This window comes from Galleria mellonella, unplaced genomic scaffold, assembly GCF_026898425.1.
Source record: "Galleria mellonella isolate WM207_F2 unplaced genomic scaffold, CSIRO_AGI_GalMel_v1 utg33, whole genome shotgun sequence".
Taxonomy (NCBI): domain Eukaryota; kingdom Metazoa; phylum Arthropoda; class Insecta; order Lepidoptera; family Pyralidae; genus Galleria; species Galleria mellonella.
Window position 1 is genome coordinate 3,507,224 of NW_026442079.1, and position 26,828 is coordinate 3,534,051.

At 30.7% G+C, this 26,828-nt stretch overlaps 1 protein-coding gene across 6 annotated transcripts in view; it reads left to right on the forward strand.

Annotated features, from left to right (window-relative positions):
• LOC113520742 (SCY1-like protein 2) overlaps positions 1–26,828 on the forward strand; it is a 139,207-nt gene that overhangs the window by 100,976 nt on the left and 11,403 nt on the right. For all 6 annotated transcript variants that reach the window (XM_052896673.1, XM_031911649.2, XM_052896670.1 and 3 more), the window contains exons 4-8: positions 1,151–1,271; positions 10,569–10,664; positions 17,983–18,128; positions 22,222–22,352; positions 23,868–23,991. In XM_052896673.1, the coding sequence (XP_052752633.1) occupies positions 1,151–1,271; positions 10,569–10,664; positions 17,983–18,128; positions 22,222–22,352; positions 23,868–23,991 (618 nt within the window). The remainder of the gene's footprint in view (positions 1–1,150; positions 1,272–10,568; positions 10,665–17,982; positions 18,129–22,221; positions 22,353–23,867; positions 23,992–26,828) is intronic.

Here is a 26,828-nt window from a genome sequence, read left to right on the forward strand (position 1 = left end):
TGATTACACACACAGGTATATCAGTGTTCACGTATTTGTTATTATTTCATTAATCGATTTGTGTTCCTTTCAGTGATATTGCATATAACCTGCTCTTTTTATGTAAAACTTCTTTTATTTCTAACATTTTCCTCGAAATTTGGTATTATGAATGTTTTTGAAGATGAAAATGGTATAATCTAAATAAGCTTATACCTGGAACTTGTATATAACGTAAATTATCTCAGTTCCGTTTTCTTGTTGTATTCCCATGAAAAAATGTCGTAAGAATTTTTAGAACGCTTCAGGCTATTGAAAATATGTAAACTCATTTGATTATAAATTATGCGTGTATACTATACTGCAAAAATATTTGATTAGGTACGTTTAACGAAATTTAATTAAGTTACCGCATACTTAAGTTTTATAAAACCAATACTTGTAGATTGAAACTTTTGTCGGCGTAATCGATTTGCCTCAAAAAACGAACGTCGGCCAAATTTGCCTTCAAATTAAATTACTTATTCACGTTGTTCACAGGTGTTTAGATATCTAAGTTAACTTCGGCTTATATAAATATTTCAAATTAGTTTAGTTTTTTTTTGTATTTGAATCTCCGCGGTAACTTCACTGAGTGAAAGTTTTATTGTACAATCAAAATAAAGGGTACAAAATTTTCGTACAGTAAATTAATTATAGGTATCTAGTTTATCTGCATATTCTCTTAATTTTTTCAGAATATTTTTACTGAACGTATATATAATACATGTACATATATATATATATATATATATATATATATATATATATATATATATATATTCTACAACAAAAACCGATATTATATTCGTAACAAAATTGATACGGGTCAACAATTACGACACTGGAAGTAAATTTATACTATTTGTGAAAACAATTATCAAACATTGTTCATATTTGTTTATTATATGTACGTATACAGTAAAATTAAATTGAATATTGTAATGTATCGCTTTAATTTTCGTCTACTAACAGATATACACAGTGTGTGCACGGTCTAAAGAGCTTCCTTTATATATGTCTATCAAACGAAATAGAAGCCACACTTTTAAATGAACCCGAATTACTATTCCTGTTCCATTTTAAAGTGCGAAACATGTACATAGCTATTAACTGTCTGTTTACATTGCAGGTGGTGGAAGCGCTACACTACTTGCATTACACTACACACCAGATACATCGCAATGTGTGCCCGCAGGTAATCATTGTGACCAAGCGAGGCACTTGGAAATTATTCGGACTAGAATTTATTGGTACGTATTATAACTTCCTTATTTACTTGGAAATTGCTTCATTAATGGAAAAACAAGACGTAAATAAACATGTTCTGTGTTCTCAACGAAATGCTGGATATTGAGATTTTGTTTAATTTTTATTCTCGACATGTTAATGACAAATATTAATTAACAGTGGTTACCTACACATCTGGCAGATTTTTTTAATTATTCTGTGATTAAATATAGACAGAGAACGTTAGTAAGTACTTACCTATATACGCAGCTTTATCCATAGAACCAAAAATATTAGCATAAATTATGTAGGTATTATTTTCAATATGCAGAAAATATTATTTATTATTTTATTACAGGCTGAAGCCTTAACGTGAACGGTCAATAAATAGGCAGTTAATCAAGTAATTAGTGAAGTAATTTAAATTAGAGAAAAGTAAAGTCTCGGCGAAAGTAACAAGGGTCTTGTTATTTTAAAGTCGGGCACCTCGTCTTTTTAAAATTATCTCGAAAGTACTTCTTAAGTACTTAAATCTTGACCTTGACCTTCCAATATAACTCGACTGTCAATTGCTTTAATTTCCGTAGTCGACGGTAACTCTGATGTAGCACAAGTGATACTAATAAAACATTTATTATATTTTTTTTAAGCTAGGCCACAAAAAATGATTGGTATAAAAGGCACAATTAATGCTATATAGCTATACGCTCAGACAACTTGGCAAAACAGAAATGTAATTATGCGGTGAAAATTTGTAAATTGTTGTATATAAATGGTAACAAACTTATCCATATTGACTTATAATTTATTACCCTTATACTTACTCGTTTATAATTAATTTAATTGAAATTGAGAAAATCAGTAAATTATTAGACAATATTTTGTTTGAGTTGTGGGTAACAAAACAGATGACAAAATAGAGGTATAATGCAAAAATGGACGAATTTGATTCTCTCATCATTTAGAGTCTATTAGACTGAACGTTTGAAAAAAAATATTATTTTCCTATTACGTACTGAAATATACGAGTATTTTTATTTATATAAAGATTTTTTAACACAAAAGAAAAGTATAATATAAAAATTTAATATGCATCAGTACCAGATATTTATAAAACAGAATAAATTTATTCAAATCATCCAATTAATAAAGCAATTGTTTCATGTCTTCATACTAAACAAACTTAACTATGCTGTATATATGGCACATATGTGAAACATGGATTGTATTATGTTCCAATCTTCGTACTTCCATTGTTATATATACTCTTACTAGCTTTTTATTGCAACCCTGTGTATAACTATATATTTCAAAAGTCATCTGAATGGGTGACTCTAATTGCATAGTTTTGTTTCAGTTTGAATGGTTGGAATATGACAGTTTAATGGCAATGCATTAAGAGAATGGCACAGTATTTTGTAATCTCCATAATCATGTCTATAGGTGACAGTTACCACTTTGTATGGAATAGGCACTTTACATTCCAGTGATGAAAAGCAAATAATTAACCACTGCACTCTAAGCTTATCTCGCTCACGACACGCACCAGAATTATTCACAAAATTGAAATACTTTATCGACTGAATAGTAATGAAATGGCAATTAGTATTCAAATAATTACTAACTTGCTACCTTTATACAGTGTACTTCATTTCTGGCTATTTTTTTAAATTTTGTTATATCCCACTACCTATCAATAGAAGACACAATCAATTTTAATGCAATGCCAATGACCACATTGAGATCACCAGATTACAGATGCAATTATGACAAATGTATAGCCAGTCAATATGCAATTAATATCTGTATTTAGTACAAATCTATTATTCTACGTACTACTATATATTATTTGTATATTGTACAGAACACACTAAACTTTACTTAGATATAGCTAATGTTATAATATAGCCATTTATCCTACTTATGTTATTTGCCACTTTCTTTTATTTCATGAAATCGTAAGGAAATATAATGTTTCCAGTGGGAAATACAGACGAACTGTCACTCGATAGTCATTTCTTCAGTGACAATGGGATCAGTCCCGTGTGACTACTAAATCGAAAAAAAAAACCATTACTCTTACAACTTGTAAAAATACAGTTTATTTTGTACTTTCTTCTTAAATATGAAGCAGTAGGTTATATATTTTATTTATTTCCATTAAATTATATATATATATATATATATATATATATATATATATATATATATATATATATATATATATATATATATACTTATTTCTTTTAATTTATATATATGTGAGTGAATACATCTTTTAATTTTTTTTGTATACTGCCATTTGTATGCTCCCGGTTAAGTTTTAAGTTAGCTCTAATACTCAGTGAATACTTATATTCTTTTAAGAGATAAATACCTTAAATCATACATCACAAAAGATCTTACGTGTGCTTACTGTCCTAAAACCATTTTTATCATTTAACAGTAATAAATTGTATCATGTTAGAGCAATAAAATTTGACATTTGATAATTATTAAGTCATAGAAGTGTTCTATTTAATTTTAATAGTGAGCAAATGGAATCTATGTACTTTGATTCTGCTCGTGTTTGACAATTTCATAACAACCCCAAATACCTAAATAGTTTCTCATGCATGATACATTACACAATATTTATCAGTATGAATCGCTTTATATGATAAAAGCAGACTCGAAACAATGAAGGTCTTATTTAAAACTGTTGTAAACAGTTTACATAGATTTAGTTCTGTATGAACGTTGTTATGTATTTTATTTATATTGTGAACTTTAGTCATTCCGAATAGTCATGCTACATTTTTTCGACTGAATCAATAATTTTGTTGACTATATATATAATCATGTAATTAGTAAACAATATTGCAAATTATCGCAATAGTAATAATTGCGCACAATTCGTTTCTAAGAACTTGAACTTCATGGTTATACCATAATAAAATTTGCCATAAATAGATGCTATTATATTAAAAAAATTATATTTTAACATACCTATTAAAAAGTATTAAAATCTTACTCAATTACTTGCTGAGACAGCTTTCACAACAATCAAGCCTTTCGTCAGAAGCACTTTTGATTACATTGCAGCCACTGGCACTCTGAAACTCATTTGTTACTTAGTTGCTGCTGCATTTCTTAACTGTCAAATATAAATCCGCTTTTAATGACACTCTGATGAATAAGAAATCTCTAGCGGCATCTGTGCATCGGACAACGATATTTAAGTAACAACCACGTTAAAGATATTAACGATTCTCTTTTGTGTTCTCCTCGATCTTTATATCTATGAACATTATTCAACAATATTTTTCTAGTATATTCGTATATTGTTAGATTTCTACCCGACAGACTTTCTTTATATTAACTTCAAATCTCTCGCAAAATAGCCAAATAGAATTCAGTTGACATACCTATTTTTTATTTACGTAAAAATACAGGAAATATCTAATAATTAGTTACACAATTAGTTTGTTATTTTACAGCTAAATACTTATAAAATTCACATAATATGAATTACTTGAAATTTTAATGATGTAGTCGAATGTCTGGACTAAATTAATTTTATACCTACTTACAAAAATTTCCAGACACGACAGTATAGCGTTTGAACAAATTTAGAGTTTACTCATCTGTCATGCTCGGGAATCAATGCTTCTTGTATAGTCTTAAAGATTCTTGTCACCACCATCAATTTAATTTATTACACATAAACACATCTTACATAACATCTTCTTTCTTATTATTCAGGTAACTATGACTCGCGGCTTTATTTTCATGAAATAGATTAAAAAAACCTACATATTAGCTTATCAAATGAACTACCACCTGTTATTAGCAGATTTAATAGTATCCATAAAGCGGTTTAATCGTAATCGAGAAATAAATATTAATACATATTATGGGAATAAGTATTTGGTACCTTTTATTAATTAATATTGTAATCTTATACTACCAAAATCCGTTAATATTAATGGAAAAATGGATTGTTTGTAAAACAGTTTATAAATACAAATTTTTTTAACAACTTGTAAATCAATTATTCTGAAACTGTTTAGATAAACGTATTAATCTTAATGTCGTGATTAGGTAAGTGGCAGCCTACGGTATAAAATTGGTACAGGCTATTTACGGAAATGGAGCGGAGGGTTGTATGAATTTTATTGACGCGAAAAAGTCGTTAAAAAACTTTACAACTTATAAAAAGAGTCCTAACATTTGATTTTATAATAGAAATATACCTACACTTGAGAAGGTTACATAGTTTTTTATATATATATTTAATGTCAAGTCTAAATTATTAATGTTTCTGGAGGACTTAAAAGAAAATATATAATATGATATATACGTGGGACACTTAGAAAGTTTTGCTACACTAAAAAAAAATGTTCTATAGGTAAACATATTTTTATTACATCTTTTCAAAGTACTCTCCACCAGCCTCTATACAAACTTTCATGCGTCTGAACCAGTTTTTGAATCACTTTTTCCAGTCCGCTGCAAACACCTCGTTTACAGCCTGCTCGAACACTGAGAGCGCATCATCCGGCAACGAAAATTGTATCCCATTGAGCTGATTTTTTTATTTTTGGGAATAAGAAGAAGTCACACGATGCTAGGTCAGGGCTGTAAGGAGGGTGACCCAAGAGTTTGATCAGTGTGCTATTTAGGAAGTCCCTCGTTTTGATTGCGGTGTGGGCGGGCGCATTATCGTGGTGGAGCAGTAGCCCTATGTTCAGTCGCTTGTTGCTCACAACAGAGAAAACTTCTGCCAAGCATTTGGTAGTATATCATTCGGCGTTAATACTTCTTTGGTTTCGTAAAGGAATTGACACCAAGTAGCCAGTCATGCATGAATTAGTTGCACCGACAAGAAGAAACTCTTAAATCAAAAGAAAAAAAGAGCTAGTCAAATTGAAAAAGCTCGTGATCAAAATCATCCCCCCGCTTCTAAGTCGCTTTACTTTGGTAAGCGTTCATTCGTTTTGAAAAACCCAAACCGTCGACAGGCGCTTTGTTTCTGGATCGTATTGATAAATCCAGGATTTATCACCTGTAACGATGTCGTAAACACGCCGAGACGAGTCTGCTTCAAATTTGTCTATCATATCATGGCACCATTCTACCCTTGCCTGCTTCTGAACATCGGTGAGGTTGTCCGGCACCCAGCGTGAAACTATCATCCGCACCCGTAGATGCACGTGTGGAATCTTGTGAAGGCTTCCTGATCCAATCTACAGTATATGCTGAATCTTTTGGTATGTAGCTCGTCTCAATAGACGAGTGTAAAAAAATAGATAATAGACAATAGTGAAAAATTTGATCCAAGACAATTCTTGAATAAAATTTTTCACTGTTCAACAATTCAATATAATTAATATTCAATCGGTAACTGTTCTGTCACCTCTCTCTTGTCCAAAGACAAAGGCCTCCTCCAGAGTCTTTCATTCTATTCTGTTTTTGGCTATCCTTGTCTAAAGTGCACCTGCTACTGCTTTTATATCTGTAAACCATCATGTCAATGGTCTTCCCTGTCTTCTTTGGCCTATTCTAGGGTACCAGTCTGTTACAGTTGTTGTCCATTTTTGTGTTTTTTCTCGCATAATATGTCCTGCCCATTTTCATTTAATTTTTTTTATTTTATAGATAACATTTTTGAATTTTGTTTTCTCTTTAATGTCTACTAATTTAACCCTGTTCTTTATTTTTATGCCCAAGACACTTCTTTCTATGCTGTTTTGACATACTTTTAATTTTTTAAGATTTCTTTCAGTTAATGGCCATGTTTGATACCCATATATAAGACAAGGTAATATGCATGTATCAAAGACTTTCTTTTTATCATTCATAGATATATATTTGTTTTTTATGATCTCTTTTAATGACTAATACCTATTCCATGTATTGGCGATTCTCCTGTCAATCTCTTTGTTTGTGTCATTTGCAAGAGAAATTATTTGGCCCAGATATAAATATTCTTCAACATATTCAATGGATTTTCCATTCAATGTTATGTTTGTGTGTATGCCCTTTGTTAATACCTTTGTTTTATTGATATTGATAGACAGTCCAGCTTTCATACTCTCATTTACTAGTTCTTGAACCACGTTTTCAGAGCTGTCTGTGAGGAGAACTATGTCATCCGCAAATCGTAAGTATGTCAAATACTCGCCATTTATATTCAAACCATAATGTGTCTACTCCATTTTTCGTAATATCTGTTCTTGTACAGTTGTGAATAGGTGCAATTAGGGATATAAAACACAATTGATACATCAATGCGCTAGAAAAAAGAAGCTTGAGATAAAACTTTATACCGAGTCATCAGCGTGATAGAATTAAACAAAATCCCTTCCTTACTTAATCTTAATAGCAGATACTTAGTACTAGTACCAATAAGATAAATAGCAAGTTAATTATTGTGATAACAAATAAAAAATATAATAAGAAATGTCATTACTGTAAGAAGAAGCACCACTATGTATGATCCTATGCTTAACATAGATCTCCTGAACTTGCAGATAGAATGGTCCTGAGCCATCTGGTATCAATCGATGTACTTATAATAAAATGTATAGGATTTCACCCCTCCTAGTCTATTGGGTTTATGGTGCAATGAATGACTAATTTAATATATTAATACATAATACTAGTTTTTACCCACGATTTGCGTTACCGGATTATATTGATTGATTGGGAAAAAACATCGTTATCTACATCGCTTTATATAGTAACGATTGGATATCAAATATGTCTATGTGCAATCTATTGATATTATATAAAATCAATATTATAATTTCAATTATACATGGATTGAGTTTTAACTTTATTCCAACATCGCTTTCAATAATAATTAGATTATTTCCTATTTGTAAATCACGTAAGCCCGTTAATTTTGTTAATGTCATATAGCACTCTCTATTTTCTCGTCCATCGATACGAAAATTAATCGAGTTAAGGACAGGTAAATACCCCTCGACTACAGGATACGATTATTATAATAAAGTTTTTACCATGTACAGAATGAATATGTACCTATGTGTCAGTAGGTTTTCAAATTCTTATTTTTCATTATATTACACTAGCACTATACTATTTGTATTTCAAGAAACTACAGTTTCTATATTGATTAATAATTATTTAAATAAAATGTTCGTATTTTAATAATATTTCTAGTTAAATAAAGTTTATCTTGACTTTTGATATTAACTTTGAAAAATAATTGCGAAACGCTATGAGGAAAAACAAAGAGAAAGCAAACAGGAAAACCCCGTGTAAATTGACCCTGACTTTGATAGAGCAACGACCCCGACCCCCTGACCCTGTGGAAGTTGAGGGAGGCTTACGTTCAGTATTAACGAACGACAAACGGGTTAAATGATAATTCTGATGCTTAAAAAATGTACGAGCGTTACAATGAACTACTTATTTTTACATTTATTTAAATTGATGATTTTTTAACATTTTAGTAATTATAACCAGATGATATATGACTACAACTATAAAATCAATTTGGACAGTTCACTTATATGCAAACTGCGGTGCTTAACTATGCCTAAGTTATGCTGAAGTCTTAAGCTTAGTTTTACTTCGTCATAATATTATATTGTACTACATTCACTGGTCCTACATGGTCCCACTCTTCTTATATTTTATCTAGCATTTCATACCTCTTTGCCACTCTATTACGATACAATTAAACAAGATTTTTATTAAATTTATTAAATTTTTTTGCTCAGAGCTCGCACACAAATCTTATCGTAGTATATTTTATTACTTTTATCTGCAATCTGTACAGTTAAGAATTCTTATTAAATTAACATAAAATAATAAATTGAATTGCAACTTAAGTGAGTTATAGATATCGATTGATTAAAAAAATAATAATACTGGAAACATTCTAAAATGAACACGCCAAAACCCATCAGATCCAAAGCTACATTCTTCTTCTCCTTTTTGCACTAAAATTGTTAATCTTCTGTTTAATTTTAATACGGAACAACATTTTGAATGTCATTTTATTTGCTTTTATTATTTTTTTACAATAATTTCTAAAATGTTCTTATTGCATCTGTAAATTTTATTACTATATACAATCGTGTAACAATAATATCGCAAAATGTAAACCAACTTTAGTAATTATTATCTCAATTGATTGGTTTCATGTTCATTTTCACAAAACATAGCTGATTCTGAAACATAATTAACTTAAAGACATGATTTCAAGTCCGAAATTAATATATAATTATAATATAATAAATATGCTACATATCTAAATCTTGCAGTTAAATGAATAAGTTAGATTACATGCTGAAAACACACTTTATGTGTATGTGTGTGTGTATATTTATATTATGCTATTTAAATTATGCCTAACTTAATTTATGCTCAAAAATTGCTAGTCTAAACATAATAGCTATTTATTTACTATAAGATGTATTACAATAAACGAACTTCACGAAGTGTAGGTTAATTGCGCTCGTTATGGGCACCATCAATTTTGCTTCCAACATCACTTTCCGAGAAAATGTCTAGAGCCTGGAGAAATTCAAATGACATGCATCCGGCTTTGTGTGGCTCATTACTTCCACTGTTAAAGTACTTCCGTATAAGTTTATACAAACGGCTACGATCTCCTTCTGAATAACTTTTGAATAGATTAGATGATGTCTAGTTTAATTAGAATACTGCCTGGACTTATTACAATAGTCAATTTATGTAATGATATTTAAATAAATAATTGAATATCAATGTCATCGCGTTCACAACTGAATAAAAATATAACCCATTACGCCACAAAGTACTTCCACCTTGTTGCACCAATTGCGTTCATCTAATCTCGTAGGAATTGGCCCGTATTTCAGTTACCTGTAGTCAAGCGAAGTATGGGAATAATCGATGGTAACTAATAGTTTCTGCATGTAAACCAATGGAGACTAAAATGTAGAAAACCTTTATTCCCCATCAGTGGTCATTACCATTTCAGCTTGCAGTTCTCATGAGCCATATCTGTTTTTTCAGTTCATTTACAGATATCTACGTTCTAGGTCCTATCATGCAGAAACTCTGAACATATACCCTCTCCATGTCTCGCCGAATGATATACGAATATCCATTACATATTTCTATAAATGTAACCATTTGTCATCTTTAACGTTATTGATACTACGAGTAGGTATAGTGAACTGTAGGTAACTAATCTTTTTTTATTCTCTTCAATTATTACTTACAACAGAACATAGACGTGTATTAGCCATCGATCTATGAAGGTCAAAAAAATATCTCCATACTTTTTAAAATGATCACACATTAATTTTCATTGACAGAAAACATCGTGGGATCGGACCCTACCGAGATGATGACAGTGGCTCCTTGGTCAATTAAAGTGGCTAAAATCTCTCAGCCCAACTTGGATTTCTTGGGTAAGATTATTTCCTTTATTGAATATTATGATTATGCTAGTGGTTCAGTTTTGTAGAACTTTCCTAGGCATATATCACCACCTTTGGCAAAGAAATACTAGGTAATGAACATGATTATGGTGATTTTATCACATAAATTTTATCTTATTTTATCTATGTATCCAACTTGCCACAAGAAAAGAGCATGATCTCGGTACATGGCTAGCAACACATTTTACCAATTGTGTCAACATTTTGCTATTTTACTAAAAATATAGCGCATTTCTTGAACAAATATCGTCTTCATAGAATCAAATTCTATTTCTGTCTCAATCATATTTTTGCCACTAAATTGCTATGCTTCAAAGCATACTAAACAACTAATAAGTAACTTAGTGGCAAATTGCTTTATTGCTTTATATTTAGCATGACATTGTCATCATAAATAGAGCCACAAAAGCTTAGTCCTCAGGAATATAAATAAATAAAGGCCATGGATGTCACAATATATTCCATAATGTTCATGGTATTGTCTACATCTATAGACAACCGTTGCTACTATGTATCAGGTAAACTAGCTTGTTTACTGTTTTAAATAGAATATAAAATATGCAGAATAATATTTTATTTTTTTAATGCAGTGTAATATTTTATTTATAATATAAAGTTAATACCCTAATACTTTAATTTATAAATAAGTAGTCAACAATCAATTAAATAAAAGAAATTTACTCCCATAAGTTATCCTCTACCTTTCTTTGTGTGTGAAACAAATAACAAATATTGAACTGTGCATTCAGCATCGAGTGACATAAATCTGAACATGGTGTATATTGGCATGGGATAAAATATAAGTTGTATGATATTTTCTAACATGTAATTCTAAAATAAAAACTATTTCATATAGTTGTTAATATATTTAATACTAAGCCTATTATTTTCTTAACTTTAATTCCTAAATACAAATTTTTAAATTAATGCTACTAGTGTGAGGATGGCGGTTTCTAACCACCATAATTCAAAAGAATGCCTCAAATGCATCTAAACGGACAATCGTAAACTTTACGTGTCCTCTAAAATATAAAACAAATAATAAACATTATTTAAAAATTTGAAAAATTCATTATTCGAAAAGATTATTTCTAGTATTAATTAATTCGAAGATTAGTTTAGAATTCGATCTTGAGACAAGTCAAGTATAATCTGACTGAAATGTGGTTAAATTATAACCGCTAATTTTTAAACAAAATATTCGATTACCATTTACGCAATCAAATTGAGTAGCATAACTTCTAGTTTTAAATGTAACTAGTTAAATAAATAATAGCAGCGTTTTACCTGAAATAAAACGCATATTAAAATACTTACCTCACTGGAAGCTTTATACATTGAGAGAGCATTTCCGTTTCCGTCGTTAGCCAGTCCTAAATTATTATTATTATACCGGAATTTCCGGCTCAGTGGCGACACCTGGCGGGGATGCACGATTTTTACTTTTGTAAAAATGTGCTTCCTATCGTCATTGACTCAATGTTTCACCAGGCAAAATAAAATTAAAGCTTCCAGTGAGGTAAGTATTTTAATATGCGTTTTATTTCAGGTAAAACGCTGCTATTAAAGTACTTGACCGTCACTGGAAGCTTTATACATTGAGACCTGTTTGTTATTGCCTGGTGACGCCACTACTTCTTTGTTTAATTAAATTTTAATACACAAAGGTACAAGGTGGGCTTAAAGCTCAGGACTTGTGAAGCATTAAGTTATCGAAATAGGAACTAGGGGTGTATATGCAATGCCATACCTGCTTGCTCTATATAATTAGGTACTTTGAATAATAAGTAATTGAAACGCCAATGTGATAATGAGTAGATTACAGCAAAAATAAACTCGTCTTTATTTTATATATAATTAGGTAACATAATAAATGTTACATAATTCATGTACTTGTGCTAACAAAATTAAGTATAACTAAATTATAATGATTTTATTAATTATTAGTCTGTACCAAACGAAACCCATGATAAATCAAGTAATTGAATTAAACAATCGAGTAATGGTATCAGAATTATCGCTCCTAATAACTTCTCTTCTATAAAACTGTTGGAATGTATTAACAGATTGCCAATTCCCACGAGCTAGAATATCTTCAACAGAATTATTCTCTAGCCAACTTTTAGAGGCTACAGCTGATCGAACGCTTCCTGGAGTAGCTGCTATATCGGCTTCCTTTAACAGCGTTCTGATCCATCCAGCTATTACGGTTCGTGAAGCAGGCTTGGCAACACCTCTAATTGTAATGAATAAATTAAAAGACTTTGTAGCATCACGTCTTTCTTTTAACAAAGATATAGTTCTCTCTATCCAAAATAGCGGATTTAGATTACGGTTATCGGGATTTAAAAGTAATTTCCAACCAGATTGTCTATAAGTACTGCTGTCAGTTTTTGAGCCAAATTGGGGCCAAAAAATTATATTATCATCAGATTTTACACAGTAAGGTGGATCTATCCTGAGTAACGTTAAATCATGAATACGTCTGCCTGAGCATAGTAGTAACAAAATGGCAGTATGTCGTGATACTTGAAATATATTATTCATATCTATTATGCAATTGTTTAGGAATTGACACAACTTACTGACATTCCAAATGGGTGGTTTACAAGTTTTTGGATTTTTTAGGGAAATTGCTTTTAAAATATGTTTTACTAGGACATGTGAACTTAGTTGACAAAACATATCGGTATTACATAAAGTGGCAACAACTGATTTGTGTAGAAGAATCGTATTATAAGATAATTTATCTACTAAATGTAGATCACATAAAAATTGAGCTAACTGTGATCCAGTTGGATTTGTTGGATTGATACTTTTATTTCTACACCAAGAAATCCAGCGTGCCCATGCTGTTTGGTAAGTTTTCAAAGTAGACTTACGCCATGAGTTTTTGAGTAATGAGCGTTGTTCAGAGTTCCATGATTCTATCGCTGAAGACCACCCCCACATTTCCACACCTCCAGTACAATCTCGTCTACTTTCGGAGGTGGGAGGCCTGTCGATGTATCGACTAGATGTTGGTTGAGGTTCATCAGAGTAAACGGTGCTGATAGCGCGCGGGTTTTCAGATCCGCTCGCCAAAATACTTTTTCCCACCGAGGAACTACTAACAAAAATGTCCCCGTCGACTGATTTAAGTGAGTTAATACTTTGGGAACCAAATATGGGGGTGGAAATACCCATGCTAGTGGATAATTCCATGGGACGCTGAATGCATCGTGAAATAAGGCTTGATGATCGGTTAAATCTCGAGACACATAATTGCTTGTTACATGTGCCGTTTTTGATGCAAAAAGATCTATCACTGGGTTGCCCCACTTTGCAAAGATTACTTCCACACATGCAGGTAATAAATGCCACTCCGGGGGTCGGCGATGGCGACTTAAATGATCGGCATAATTGTTGAATTTGCCTGGAAGGTAATGTATGTTGAAATGTATTTGATAATGATCGAGTAAATTTAGAATTTGTGAAGTTATTTCCAATAATGCTATTGATTTTGTACCTCCTTCTTTCTGTAGATAAGCGACTGCCGTTTTGCTGTCGCATTGAATTAGGATTGAGCTGCGACTTATCTGAGGAGCATAACTTTGGAGAGCATGAAGTATGGCCAACATCTCCTTTTGATTGCAGTGAAGATTCTGTTCCTCTGGTGACCAGGTCGCCGAGAGAGCTAGATTGTTTATTTGTGCCCCCCCACGCCCGATACGAAGCATCTGTTGCTAAGAAATTCACCGCAGGAGGGTGATGTAGTGGTGTGGATAACTGGCAATTCTGTACCCACCATTTTAATTCGTTGTTGGCTTCCTTCGTTAGTGGGTAAGCTCGAGATGACGTTTGTGGTAGTGAATTCATCATTGTTAATAATTGTCGATGATTGAGTCGTCCTCGTGGCACAACAAAACTGGCAAAGTTTAGAATCCCTACTATTTGTTGTAACTCTTTGACAGTTACTTTTTGTTCGAGTATATAATTCGTCTTTTTTGCTAAGGCGATAACCTTCTCCTTTGGTAGAGATTTTAGATTCTCCCAAGGTTTCCAGTCTATACCTAAATAAATTATATTCTTTTGAGGGTAAAGTACCGATTTTTCGAAATTTATTTGCCAACCCAAATTCTGTAGCGTTTGTATCGTAAGTTTTACATGGTTGCGCAAGGTATTTTGATTCTGATGTGAAATAAGGAAGTCGTCTAGGTACACTATGATTCTTACGTTCCATTTTTGCCGCAACATTTGAGCAATCCAATTGGACAGTATGGAGAAGGTTTTTGGGGCTGTACTCAGGCCAAACGGAAGACAAGTCATCTCTAATAATTGTTGGTTGTATATCAGTCGTAGGAAGCGTCTTTGTGACTTTTTTATACCGAGGTGAAAATAGGCCTGCGACAAATCTACTTTGCATAGCCAGTCCCGAGGTTGCAGGAAGTTCGGAATGCGGTGCATGTCTATGAGATGAAACGGTTTGACCGTTACATATTTGTTTAGTGCTCTTAGATTGAATATAGGACGAGCTGTTCCGTCTGATTTTGGTACCAGAAATAGAGGCGAAACAAAGCTGGGAGAGACATGGGCGACTTTTAGAATTCCTTGCGATTTCATTTTGTTTATTATTATGGACATTTCTTTTGAGACAGGAGTTTGCAAGGGGCATTGTTTTAGATTTGGATATAATAGAGGAGGTTTTTGAAAGAAAGGTATGCGATAGCCTTGAATTAATTGCAAAACAATTTCTGGTGCACCCATATCTTTCCATTGTGTGTGGAAGAGTTTTAACTGACCTGCTCGAAATGGCTTTGAGTCATTGTTTCTGTATTTTTTGATTTCCTTTATGGGAATTTCTGGACGTATTTGTACGTCCTCGGTTATTTCCACGGTTGTGCTGCGAGCCACGGTCGTGAAATGTACCCTTACCTGTGTTAGTGTATTGAACATTAGAAGTATATCGTACAGGAGGGTAGACAGTATGTTGACACTGATATCCACCCCGCGAGGGTAGATTATTACATGCATGTGCATGCAAACTTGGTTCGTAAGAGTAATATTGGTTTCCACGCGATGGAACCGCTTGTCTTTTTATGCCTTGTCCCCGCGAGGGATGGCGGTTAGATAGATTAGGTTGATTTTTATATTGTGAAATTTTATCACGTTTTAAAGGCCAGAATGCTTTTCGCATTCCACCAACTTTTTCTAATGTAGATGTAAAAGGCTCAGCATCAAATATGAATGTAGCAGATGGAGGAATTCTATTCAGAGAAGCTTTTATCAGAGGATCACGGACTTGGCTTATAATACTCTCCCGTCGCATTTCAATAGATTCAGCTCTATGGCCACAAACTAATTGTAATAAATCGGAAGATATTTTATGGAAAGGACCTTTTTGAAATATTTGCTCTAACTGTAGATTTAAATTTTCAACATTTAATTCTTTCGTATTTTTGGCCCAAGAAAGAAGGTCACGAAATCCCTCTTGAAGGGATTCTCTTTGCTTTAAAATGCAAAAAGTTATAGCCGCGTATGATTTGTCAGCATACGCTAAGTTACGAGAAGTGTCATACATTTTGACTTCCTCATTAGTTTCTAAATCAGTATAGCCTGGAGTATGATTATACAACTTTTGTGTTTCAGCATATCTCACATCGGACCAGGAGGAGGTGCCTAGGCGCTGAACCTCTAGCAACTTTTTTAAAAAATCATCGGGTGTTTTTGGGACAACTGGTTCCTTTAACTTAGTATCAATATCAAAAGTAAAATCTTTATTTTCACAAGAAAAGCAATCGTCAACGACATCAGTATATAGCTGGCCACTAACCTCAGATGAAAGCGACACGTTGTCATGACAAAATGTATCATTTTCAACATTCTTACTAATAATAAACATTTCTTTGAGCTCACCCAATTCTTTCACCAATTTGTCCATTTTGCGTGCAGTGCGACGAGCACGCTTGCCTTTCTTACGGTGGCGGCGCGACTGTTTGTCTGAATATGACGAACTAGAAGAGCTGCTTGAACTGCTACTTACACTTAGGATTCGCTTGCGCGAAGTCCCACTGGAACCAGCTACAGCTTGCGGCTTATCACATAAATCATTCTCATCATCAGCCATCCTATAAACAAAAGATATTAAAAAAAAATCCTTATCTAAAGAAAAAGTAGTGAAGGTACTCATACAGGTATGAAATTTCTAAAAATAACTTTTGTTAAGAATTGCATTAAAAAATGGACGGTGAAATAAAAATTATTATTATAAATCCTTATAATCAATTTTTAGTCGAATAGCATTTACTTTTAATATGAATTAAAAGGATCGTACGAATATGTTACTGGCTAAAAGTAATGCAATATCGTAATCCGAACGAAAAATCGTTTATACATAACGATCACGATATAATAAAATAAAAGGTACTTACAGTGTTTCTTAAGGATAATTAAATCACTTTATACTTATTTACTGAGTACCACTGCAGAAACAGTGTTGCTGCAGACAAGTTACTTCGACGAAAAACGAAACGCCAATGACGATAGGAAGCACATTTTTACAAAAGTAAAAATCGTGCATCCCCGCCAGGTGTCGCCACTGAGCCGGAAATTCCGGTATAATAATAATAATTTAGGACTGGCTAACGACGGAAACGGAAATGCTCTCTCAATGTATAAAGCTTCCAGTGACGGTCAAGTACTTTAATAAGAATTATTTATTATCCACCACAAACAAATAAATTTACAGTTTTATTTTGAGGCACTATTTTATGGAAATCTGTAACCTGTAAGTAATTTGAGTTACATGCAATAAAAAAATTAAATAAGTAGATTTTGCTTCGCAAAAAAGAATCAGTCGTATAAAATTTATCATTCAGTAGTAACAAATTAACGAAACTCTTTATTTCCCCCCTAAAAAACATGATTGTGTTAAATATATATAAAAAAATCAGTATTACAAAAAACAAGACAAAGAGACAATAATGAATATACTTATCGCTAAATAGCGATCTCTTCCAGGCAACCTTAAATGAAGAGAAGTAATTAAACTTGCATCTGGTGGAGGCGTAACAATAGAAATAATAAAATTTAAAAAGGGGTTAAATTAAATTCCTTATTGTTATTATAAAACTCAATTATATTTCATAAATACTTATATCAGATAAAATGTTTGAATTTATAAATATGTGTAAAACGGCTTTATACGATTTATACTTAAATTTTTACTCTACGATAAAAAAATATTGAAGTGCAAATCATATACTATTTCGATTTTTTATACAATATACTTAATCAAAATTCGTTACAGCACCTGAAGTACAGACAAATGGACAGTGCAACATTCTGTCGGATATGTTCTCACTTGGATTGGTGATCTGCGCTATATTCAACAACGGCAAGGCGCTGCTTCAGGCAAACAACAACCCTATGCTGTATATGAAACAAATCGAATATGTAAGTTGAAACTCTTTACAAGTAGCAAATTTCTATTGACATATTCGCTTGTTAGTTGTTTCCCTAATGACTAAATTACAGCATGTTAGTGAACCTATCTAATATTATATACGAAACCTTCATCAATTTCGTCAATTAAAGTAATTCTTGAATTTTAAATTATCTAAATTATTTTTTCTATAAGTATCTTTTAACCAAGCTCCTTATTATAGGTCTAAAAAAACTGTATTCCTTTAAAAAAAAATAGTATACATACACAACAAATATTTACTTTTCAGAAATTATAAACATAAATGCCATAATCTTTAGTCGTTTACAATTCATAATAAAAAATAAACTATGGACATTTAAAATGTATGTTAACTAGCTCTTAACTGGTTTTATTGTAAAATATTAATATTAGGTGGGCGATAGTCTTGCTTGCAAATGGTACTTATATTTAATTTACATACATGGGTTTAAACATATTAATTGTTAAACAATAACTGAATATTTTATTGAAGTGAATATTTGACGAGAACATTTACATACCAGTTAATAGTAAAACAATCAATGTAGTATTTAATTTAATAAATTCTGTGACACAATACGTTTTAACGTTTTTGTATTATGAAATATTGACCAATGTCATAAAATATTCGAAAATATAAATATATGTCTATCATGTCTGTATACATATTTTTATGTTAATACTTTGGCATACATATACGTACTTCTGCACGATACAGCATGTGTCCGTAATACGCGACGAATAAGTGACGATTACGCGATGGCGCTATACATTTCTTGTCACCACATCGTCGTTTATCTTATTACTGAGAGTCATGTCCCAACAATGCATATAAATATATTTTTTCATGCTTGTTACCTCGTAGCTGCGTTAGTTATAAACCGATTTGGAAATATATATTTTTTTTATCTGAAAGGTTATACATATAAGATCAATTTAATAATTTGATTTTTAAATCATAATATCTGGTTTTGCCAGAACTGAAGTCATTTCTTAATCACAATCTTATTTTTTTTTAATATTAGCTATTTGTTTTATTCTACTGATACCTAGGTTTCCAAGGAGAATGAGTGGACCAACTGTGGTCAACACCACAGTACCCCTTTATCTTTGCTATGCAATCAAGATAAATGACAAATTTACTTATGACTAGATAGGTAGATAAATAAATAGATACGAGTTGTGTCTCATGGCATTGATTAATTTGATTAATTTGGTTATGATTATTCTTTGTCTTGTTAATTGTATTGTATAATATTTCATATTTATTTGTAATCAAGTAATGGTAATAGTATTGAATGTTTCGATGTTTATATAATTACCTGTTCTTAAATTGTTGCATGCCCGATATGGCATAACTGTTGATACTGATGTCAAATTCAAAGCAATAGTTACTGCTATATGTATATACACAGTTAGCAATAAAATTCTATTCTATATTCTATTCTATTCTATTGGCTATGTGTAAAATACCCTATATCTATACACTAAATTTAATTAAAATCCATACTGAGTGTGACCATATAACAAAAATACAAGTATTAGTAAGATTAAACACCAGAGGGAGACATTGTACAAAAGTCATTTGCATGGGCACCTCTATCCCATTCGTGTTTCTACCGTGAAGCAGTTGTGTTTAGATAGCTATGGGTGGGATATGGCAGTGACTTTACAGGGTGCAGAGGAATAATACCTGAGTCCTTAGGAATAGCAATGCATGGGTGAAACAGTATACTCTGTTATGTCCTTGGTACTGCTCATGTCTATAGGCGACGGTTACCACTTTCCATCAGGTAGACTGTCAGCTTGTTTGTCATTCTAAGTTGCATAAAAAAACTTATCTATTTATTAACTAAAAATTATTATAGAAATGAGAGCATAATAATTTTCCACAAAAAAACATCGACTTTAATCATAGCAAAACTTAATTAATATTGACTTCACTACTCATATTTTAAAGTAATTAAACACATACGAATAAATTTTTCTCCTTAAAGAAATACAACGGTACAGTAAAAGGTCGTGTCCCACAAAGAAACTAGCTTTAATTGTGATAAAACCAGTTATCTTGACCTAAAAACTAATATCAAAATCGGTGATTTTGATAAAATTTCTGTAACATCAATCTGAAAATATATCCTTTCACAAAAAAAATCCAAATCAGTTTAGAACGGACAGAATTATAAGATAAATTAAAAAAGATAAATTGAGAATTTCTCCTTTTAGAAGTCACAGAAAAGTTAATTTTATTCGTCGTTGTGATTTTGGCATAATCACAACGACGAACCAGGTATTTTGGTTAAAAACTAAAACATTGATCGATTTTAATGAAATTTGGAACCTATCTGAAAGTTCCTACAAATTTTAATAAAAAAAAAAATTATAAATGACAGAGTTCTGAGTAACAAACTTAAAAAAATACAATCGAATTGAGTCTTCTATTTTTAGATATTGTTAACAATATGAAAATGATTTTCTAATTATTATATGATTGAATAAAGAAACGAAGAAGATGGAATATGAACATGCATTTCTACACCGTACAACCGTTCGCCATGCCGTCCATTCTTTGATGTGCTTTGTACATCTTACAACCTTCTTTCAACATTTCGAGACTATAATTTCATAATATTATTTAAAACTTAGAAAATATAAGAAACAAATCTATAATAAATCTACAAAAGTAGATAAAAAGAGTAAAAAAGTATTTCTGATTGATCGTTAGTTATCGAAACTAAAACAGCCCAATCGAAACACCTACTAATTTTCATTTGTGTAGTTTATTTTATACTAATTAATAAGACCAGTTACATTATTTTTATAAATGCTATATAAATTTCTTACCGCATTATCATTAAAGTTATCTTTGTCATGAACACAAAGAAGGACATTAAAAAGGTTTGCAACCATCAAACAGGCAGTAAATGACCCTTTTATGTTTATATTTTAAAAGGTATACCGAAACTCCGTATACGCTATCGACCGCAAGGGATTACAACTCTATATGCATATAATAGAAAATAATTGCAAGTACATATTTAAATTTTGATGTTCTTTGAATTATTAAAAGAAAAACTAAACTAACCAAGTTCTTGTACTTACACCATGAGTATTTGATACTATTGAATACAAAATACTTATAGGTATTATAAAGTAGATAACCAGAATAAAGTTTTAGGTAGACTTTACCCCTGTCAGTATGTAAGGCAACTTCTGTTTTATTTATTTATATATATATTTTGGTAATATTTCTCTATTCAATTTTTTTACCATTAACTGTCTCGTTATTACTGTACCCTTAAGTATTACAATTCTCTAATACGTCTCATGTAATGGTTTCTATCCCAACAAAGGTAGTATAAACTTTGTACTCTAATTTAGTTTTATGGGGGAACACTAAAGCCATTTAAACATGTAAGTCCAGTAAACATGTGGAGACCGTGCACTTAAATATATCTAGACTATTTAACTACTAATGTTACTTTCAAGTTTAATATAGTGAAATAATAATTAGGATTATTCAAATTCACAAGAATATAGTTTTTAATAACATATCACAAGTATTTCTCCGCTACTGTCCCTTAATTGCTTTCTGTAATTAAATATTAGCTGGTAGAGAATGTCTTTGTAAAATTTGTATTACTCAATGAACTAATAAAAATAAATTAAAATATTTATTTATATCTTATAATTTATTCAGCAAATTCTTACTTGTTTAATTCTAATTCTAATCCGTTAAGTATGTAATTCTTTGTTTGGTTACAAAACTAGTAACTACTTAATATTACAGAGAAAATCTAAAAAAGTAGTAATATTCTGTCCTGCTAATATTATGAACCTGGAAGATTGTAAATATTCGTTACTTAATCATGCTTGAATGCCTGACCGTACTTAAATGGTATCTGGTAAATGCATAGACTATAATCTATATTAACATTTACTATACTTTTAATAAATCATCCCCAGAATAACATTGACTAAAGTCAAGTTTAAGTTGATAATTATATGTTTGTGGTAGACGGTATCGTCACTACTAATTTATTTGTCCATGTAATTTACTTTATTTTTCATACTCATGTACAGTTGGACCATCAACTCAATGCTGTGTTGCCCCGTGTCCCCGCCGCGCTTCAAGAAGCAGTTCAACGCCTGCTGTCCAGAGACCCACACCCTCGCCCTACTACTCAGCTGCTACCATTGATAAAGTACTTCAAGTAAGATTTACTCGGCCTGCCTTTATTGTGAAGTTCTGCGCTTGCACTTTTGATATACAAGATATCGAGGTTAATTGTAACATTAACATTATAAATAAACATTTTAGAATCAATTTATAATATACAGAGAGAAAACAAAATCAAATTAATACCTTTTTAAAGGATGGCATTGAAACAAAAAAAAATTCTAAGAAAATATGGTTTGAATATCAAGGAAAAATGTAGAACCTATCACACTAATACGGCGACTGGCCGTAAAATTAGTACTATTTTAGTAAAAATTATTTCACTAATAGAATTCTTCTTTAAAAGTCAACTTTCATGATTTATCTGTATCTATAGATTATTTTAGTATATTATTTTTTTTTAGAATATTTCAGAATATTGCAACACTACCTAGGTAGCTATATACATGTATGTCAATATGTTTTACATGTTTGGTTAAATGTTATGTTATATATGTATTATGAATTATTTATAGGTAAAATAATAGTTTATTTTATGTCACTGTGCAAATTAGGTACGGAAATACCGACAATATCGACCGTATCACATTGAAATTTGCTTACTCTCAATACATACCCGGTTCCCAAGATCAGAGAAAGTAAATTAATTACTTAACTATTAACAGACCCTACATCAAATATTTGTCAGGGAACTTTCAATGCCATTGTTGGTATATTAAGTTCTCGACACATTATGCAAATCCTTTTCAGTCCCCCCATCTAATCGATCTATTGCTGAATTATAAATTACAAAACTTAGTTAATACTAGAGAGATACAATTTATGTAATAGTTCTACCATAGGTTCTATTCTACAGATCATGGCACTATATTATACAGTGTGACATGTCACTATCCTTCTCTAGTGTTAGTTGTACTCTCTTTCCACTACTCTTTTTTATAATAACATAATAATTGACATATACTAAATCTTTTTAAGTGCATTTTAGTACTTAGTACTTACCTACTAAGCTGCTTGCAATGCCCGTCTCTTGCTTCGCTTGCGCATAACAATGTCTAGCTTTCGCTAATAGTATCTGTCTTAGATTTAGATACAGTTATGTGATGACTATGTTGCACTCCGCAAGTCTGAATGTAAAACAGGGCTAAACCTTAACAATATCAATAATAAAGAATAAATACGCAAATCTTACCTAAATAATATATTTTCTCGCATCGGATTATTTTATCTTTACATATCAACTTGTTACGCTTAACTAGGCAGGTATGTCAGTAACATACATGTTACTGACATACCTGCATACATACAGTACATACAGTAACACCCATATGTTACGATGAATTTCTTTCATAGTACCTACTTATCATAAATGTTAAATCGAACAATTTTTCCTAAAATTCATTCAATAATAACAAAATTGTACAGAATTTACGTACAAACTGATTTTTTTTATTAAAAACCAAGTAAGAATTAACAATTATTTTCACGAAATTTCCAACTGCTATTGTTGTACAAAATTGTAACTTTAATTCCTCGATACTATGTGTAGATGTCAGAGTGAGCCTGCCATACATGCGATGCAGTTCCTGGATGTGATCACTATGAAGGATCCTAATCAGAAGACCAACTTCTACCGTGGCACTCTAATCGATGCATTACCATATATACCGAAGGTATGATTGACATTGAGGATATTTATTATCAATGAAAATCTAAGTAAGTAAGTAATTCAATTAATCTCGTTATAATCTCAAGAAATAGATAAATAAATTCCTAAAAATTGCAGTAATCTCAGAAAAAGATAACGATGCATTATATACAGACCAGACAGCACTGGTCCGTATATGAATAAACTAAGAGAGAAAATACTTTTTACGGACATAATAATATTTAAACAGTAACGACAGAATGTCAATTAGATAATAGTCTATACAAATTAATCACTTTTAATAGTCCATTTGGAAATACATATTTACAGCTATATCATAAACAGAAACATTTCAACATCAATCATCAAGCTCCCAAAGACAAATTTTCTATTAAGTTCATTTTAGAACATAATTTGAGTTAAAAGTAAAACTAATTAAAATAATAAATGTCATCTCGTTTTCAACACGTAGACGGTTCAGTATTTTCTTTGGTGTTAACTTACCTTTGAAGTAGGCAACTGGTTTTATTTTAACTTTTTAATTATTCTTTAATTGAATATAGCAGAAATTTCTTCACTTCTTCAGTGAATAAAGGATTTTAATTATATTTAATTAAAATAATTGTTAGGAAACAAATTATAATAATTATATTTTTTCAACTAACTAAATTACTATACGATAATAAAATCTGCTAGTTATTTAAATATTATTTAGGATATTGTAATTCATTATCTTAGTTTTAAATTTTAAATAAATTAAATATTAATATTTAGTCCTGTAGCGTAGTATAATATATATAATTGTCAATAAAATTTATTTAATAATCTCATTAATTTAAAGGAAATGTGTGAGATATTTACTGTCTTTATAATCTAAATTTTATTTCCTAACCTAAATTAAAGCTTTTCTGTTTCGTTAAGAAATTTAAATAATGTATAAATATTTAATTCAAATAATGTCTTCTTCTACTTATTAACTTCTAGTTTAATCTCTTGGTATATTACAAATATTAATATATTTGTATGATACTAACTGTTGCTCGTGGCTATTCTTTCACTGAATATATATGTCATGTCCATGTCCACATGTCATGAGCATGTCCACAAGTGACATGATTAGTAGATACATGGTTAGTAAAGTCCATTATTTGCAATAATCTCTCCAAATATCCAGCTTGCTTATTGTTATTATATCGATTAGTAAATAAAGGCTGTAATGATCATGTGACATGATTATCCATGTCACATCATTTCGTCCCTTACAATTTTTTTTTCTATTGCCCTAATAAAAGACGAGCGCAACATATTATTAGTATTTGACTATAGAATATTTTATTATTTTATCTATACTAATATTGAAAAAAGGAAAAATTTGACTAAGTGTTTTTTTTGTAATGGATAAACATAAAAACTACTTAACTGACTTTAAAAATTCTTTCACCTTTACAAAGCTGCATACTTTATTTACAAAAAATAGAAAAATACCAAATTACAAAAATGTAACCCAAAATATCACAATTTTGCCTATTAAAGCTAATATAATAAAATACTTATTTATCTTTCTTTCTTTATACCCGTGTCAGACCTGGCAGATCTCTAGTATCTCATAATTTTATAACAAACCTCGTCTAATTTATCAAATTAACGTAATTTGAATATGATTTAGCCCAAGTAAAATGTATTCAATGTTTTATTTTAACTTAGTCTTATTTAATCCATTGTATTGTAATCGGCTTACTTTATAAATGTAACTCGTTTTTACCGACACGTGTAAAATAGGTTAATTGACTGAGATAATAAGTAGCCTATGTACTTTTCTATCCGTAAAAAAACGTGTGTAATAAATTTCATGACGATTGTTACATCCCTTAAAATGTCAAAAAATAACAAAATAATCTTCCAAACCCACTTTCACATTTATAACAATAGTAAGATTATACCATTTAAAATGGCATTAGCTTTTGGAGTCGTATTTATATTTAGTCTCTTTATTTAGTTTCTACTATGCCCACACCTTACTGAATAATTTCACTTTTTTAGAAAACAATAATTTTATTTATTAAAAAATAAATTTTACAATCGTTTTATAAATAATAGAGTTAGGAGGTAAACATAAAAAATACGATACTATCGAATTGACAATCTTGTTTTTTTTAAAGTCGTTAAAAAAGTATATCCACTAATTATGATATTAATTGCCTTCACTTGGAATAAATTTATCTAAATTCAAAATTTCTCTACAACTGTTTTTCCTTGTCTTTATAAGAAAAAAAAACAATCCAATATCCAGTGGTAGTATTCATAAAACTGAAGAACTTTCTCCAAAGAAATATACAAATTCAATATGAAAATATTTTTTTAATCTTTCCTTAAAACGTGACTGAACAATTGGAATGATGTAATGATTTGTTTCCGTATTCTTTTTACCTTTAACATCCTTGGGAAAAGATTTTGTAAATACTATCGCTGGACTTCGACTTTTTATTCACATTTTTTATTACATTATTTCTGAAAATATATTTGGACGATTTTTGGTTTTATTTTGTTAAACAGTTATTCTGTAAGTAGTTTACTGTTCGTAGTAGCAATTTATCAGCATAATGCTTACTTATTTTATAATATTGAAAAAATATATAAAATTAATATTAGTTTCCTAAATATGACTTTACCGTCGAGATCTCTATATACTCCGTAAGGAACTTCACTTATACAAAGATAAGTAATGCAACAGAACCTAAATGAAACATGCATGTACGTGTACAACAACATCAAAACAAACATAAGCAGCAAACAAAGGCAATAATATTTTTTATAAAATGACATATATTAAAAATAATATAATACACCTACCATCATTACTTT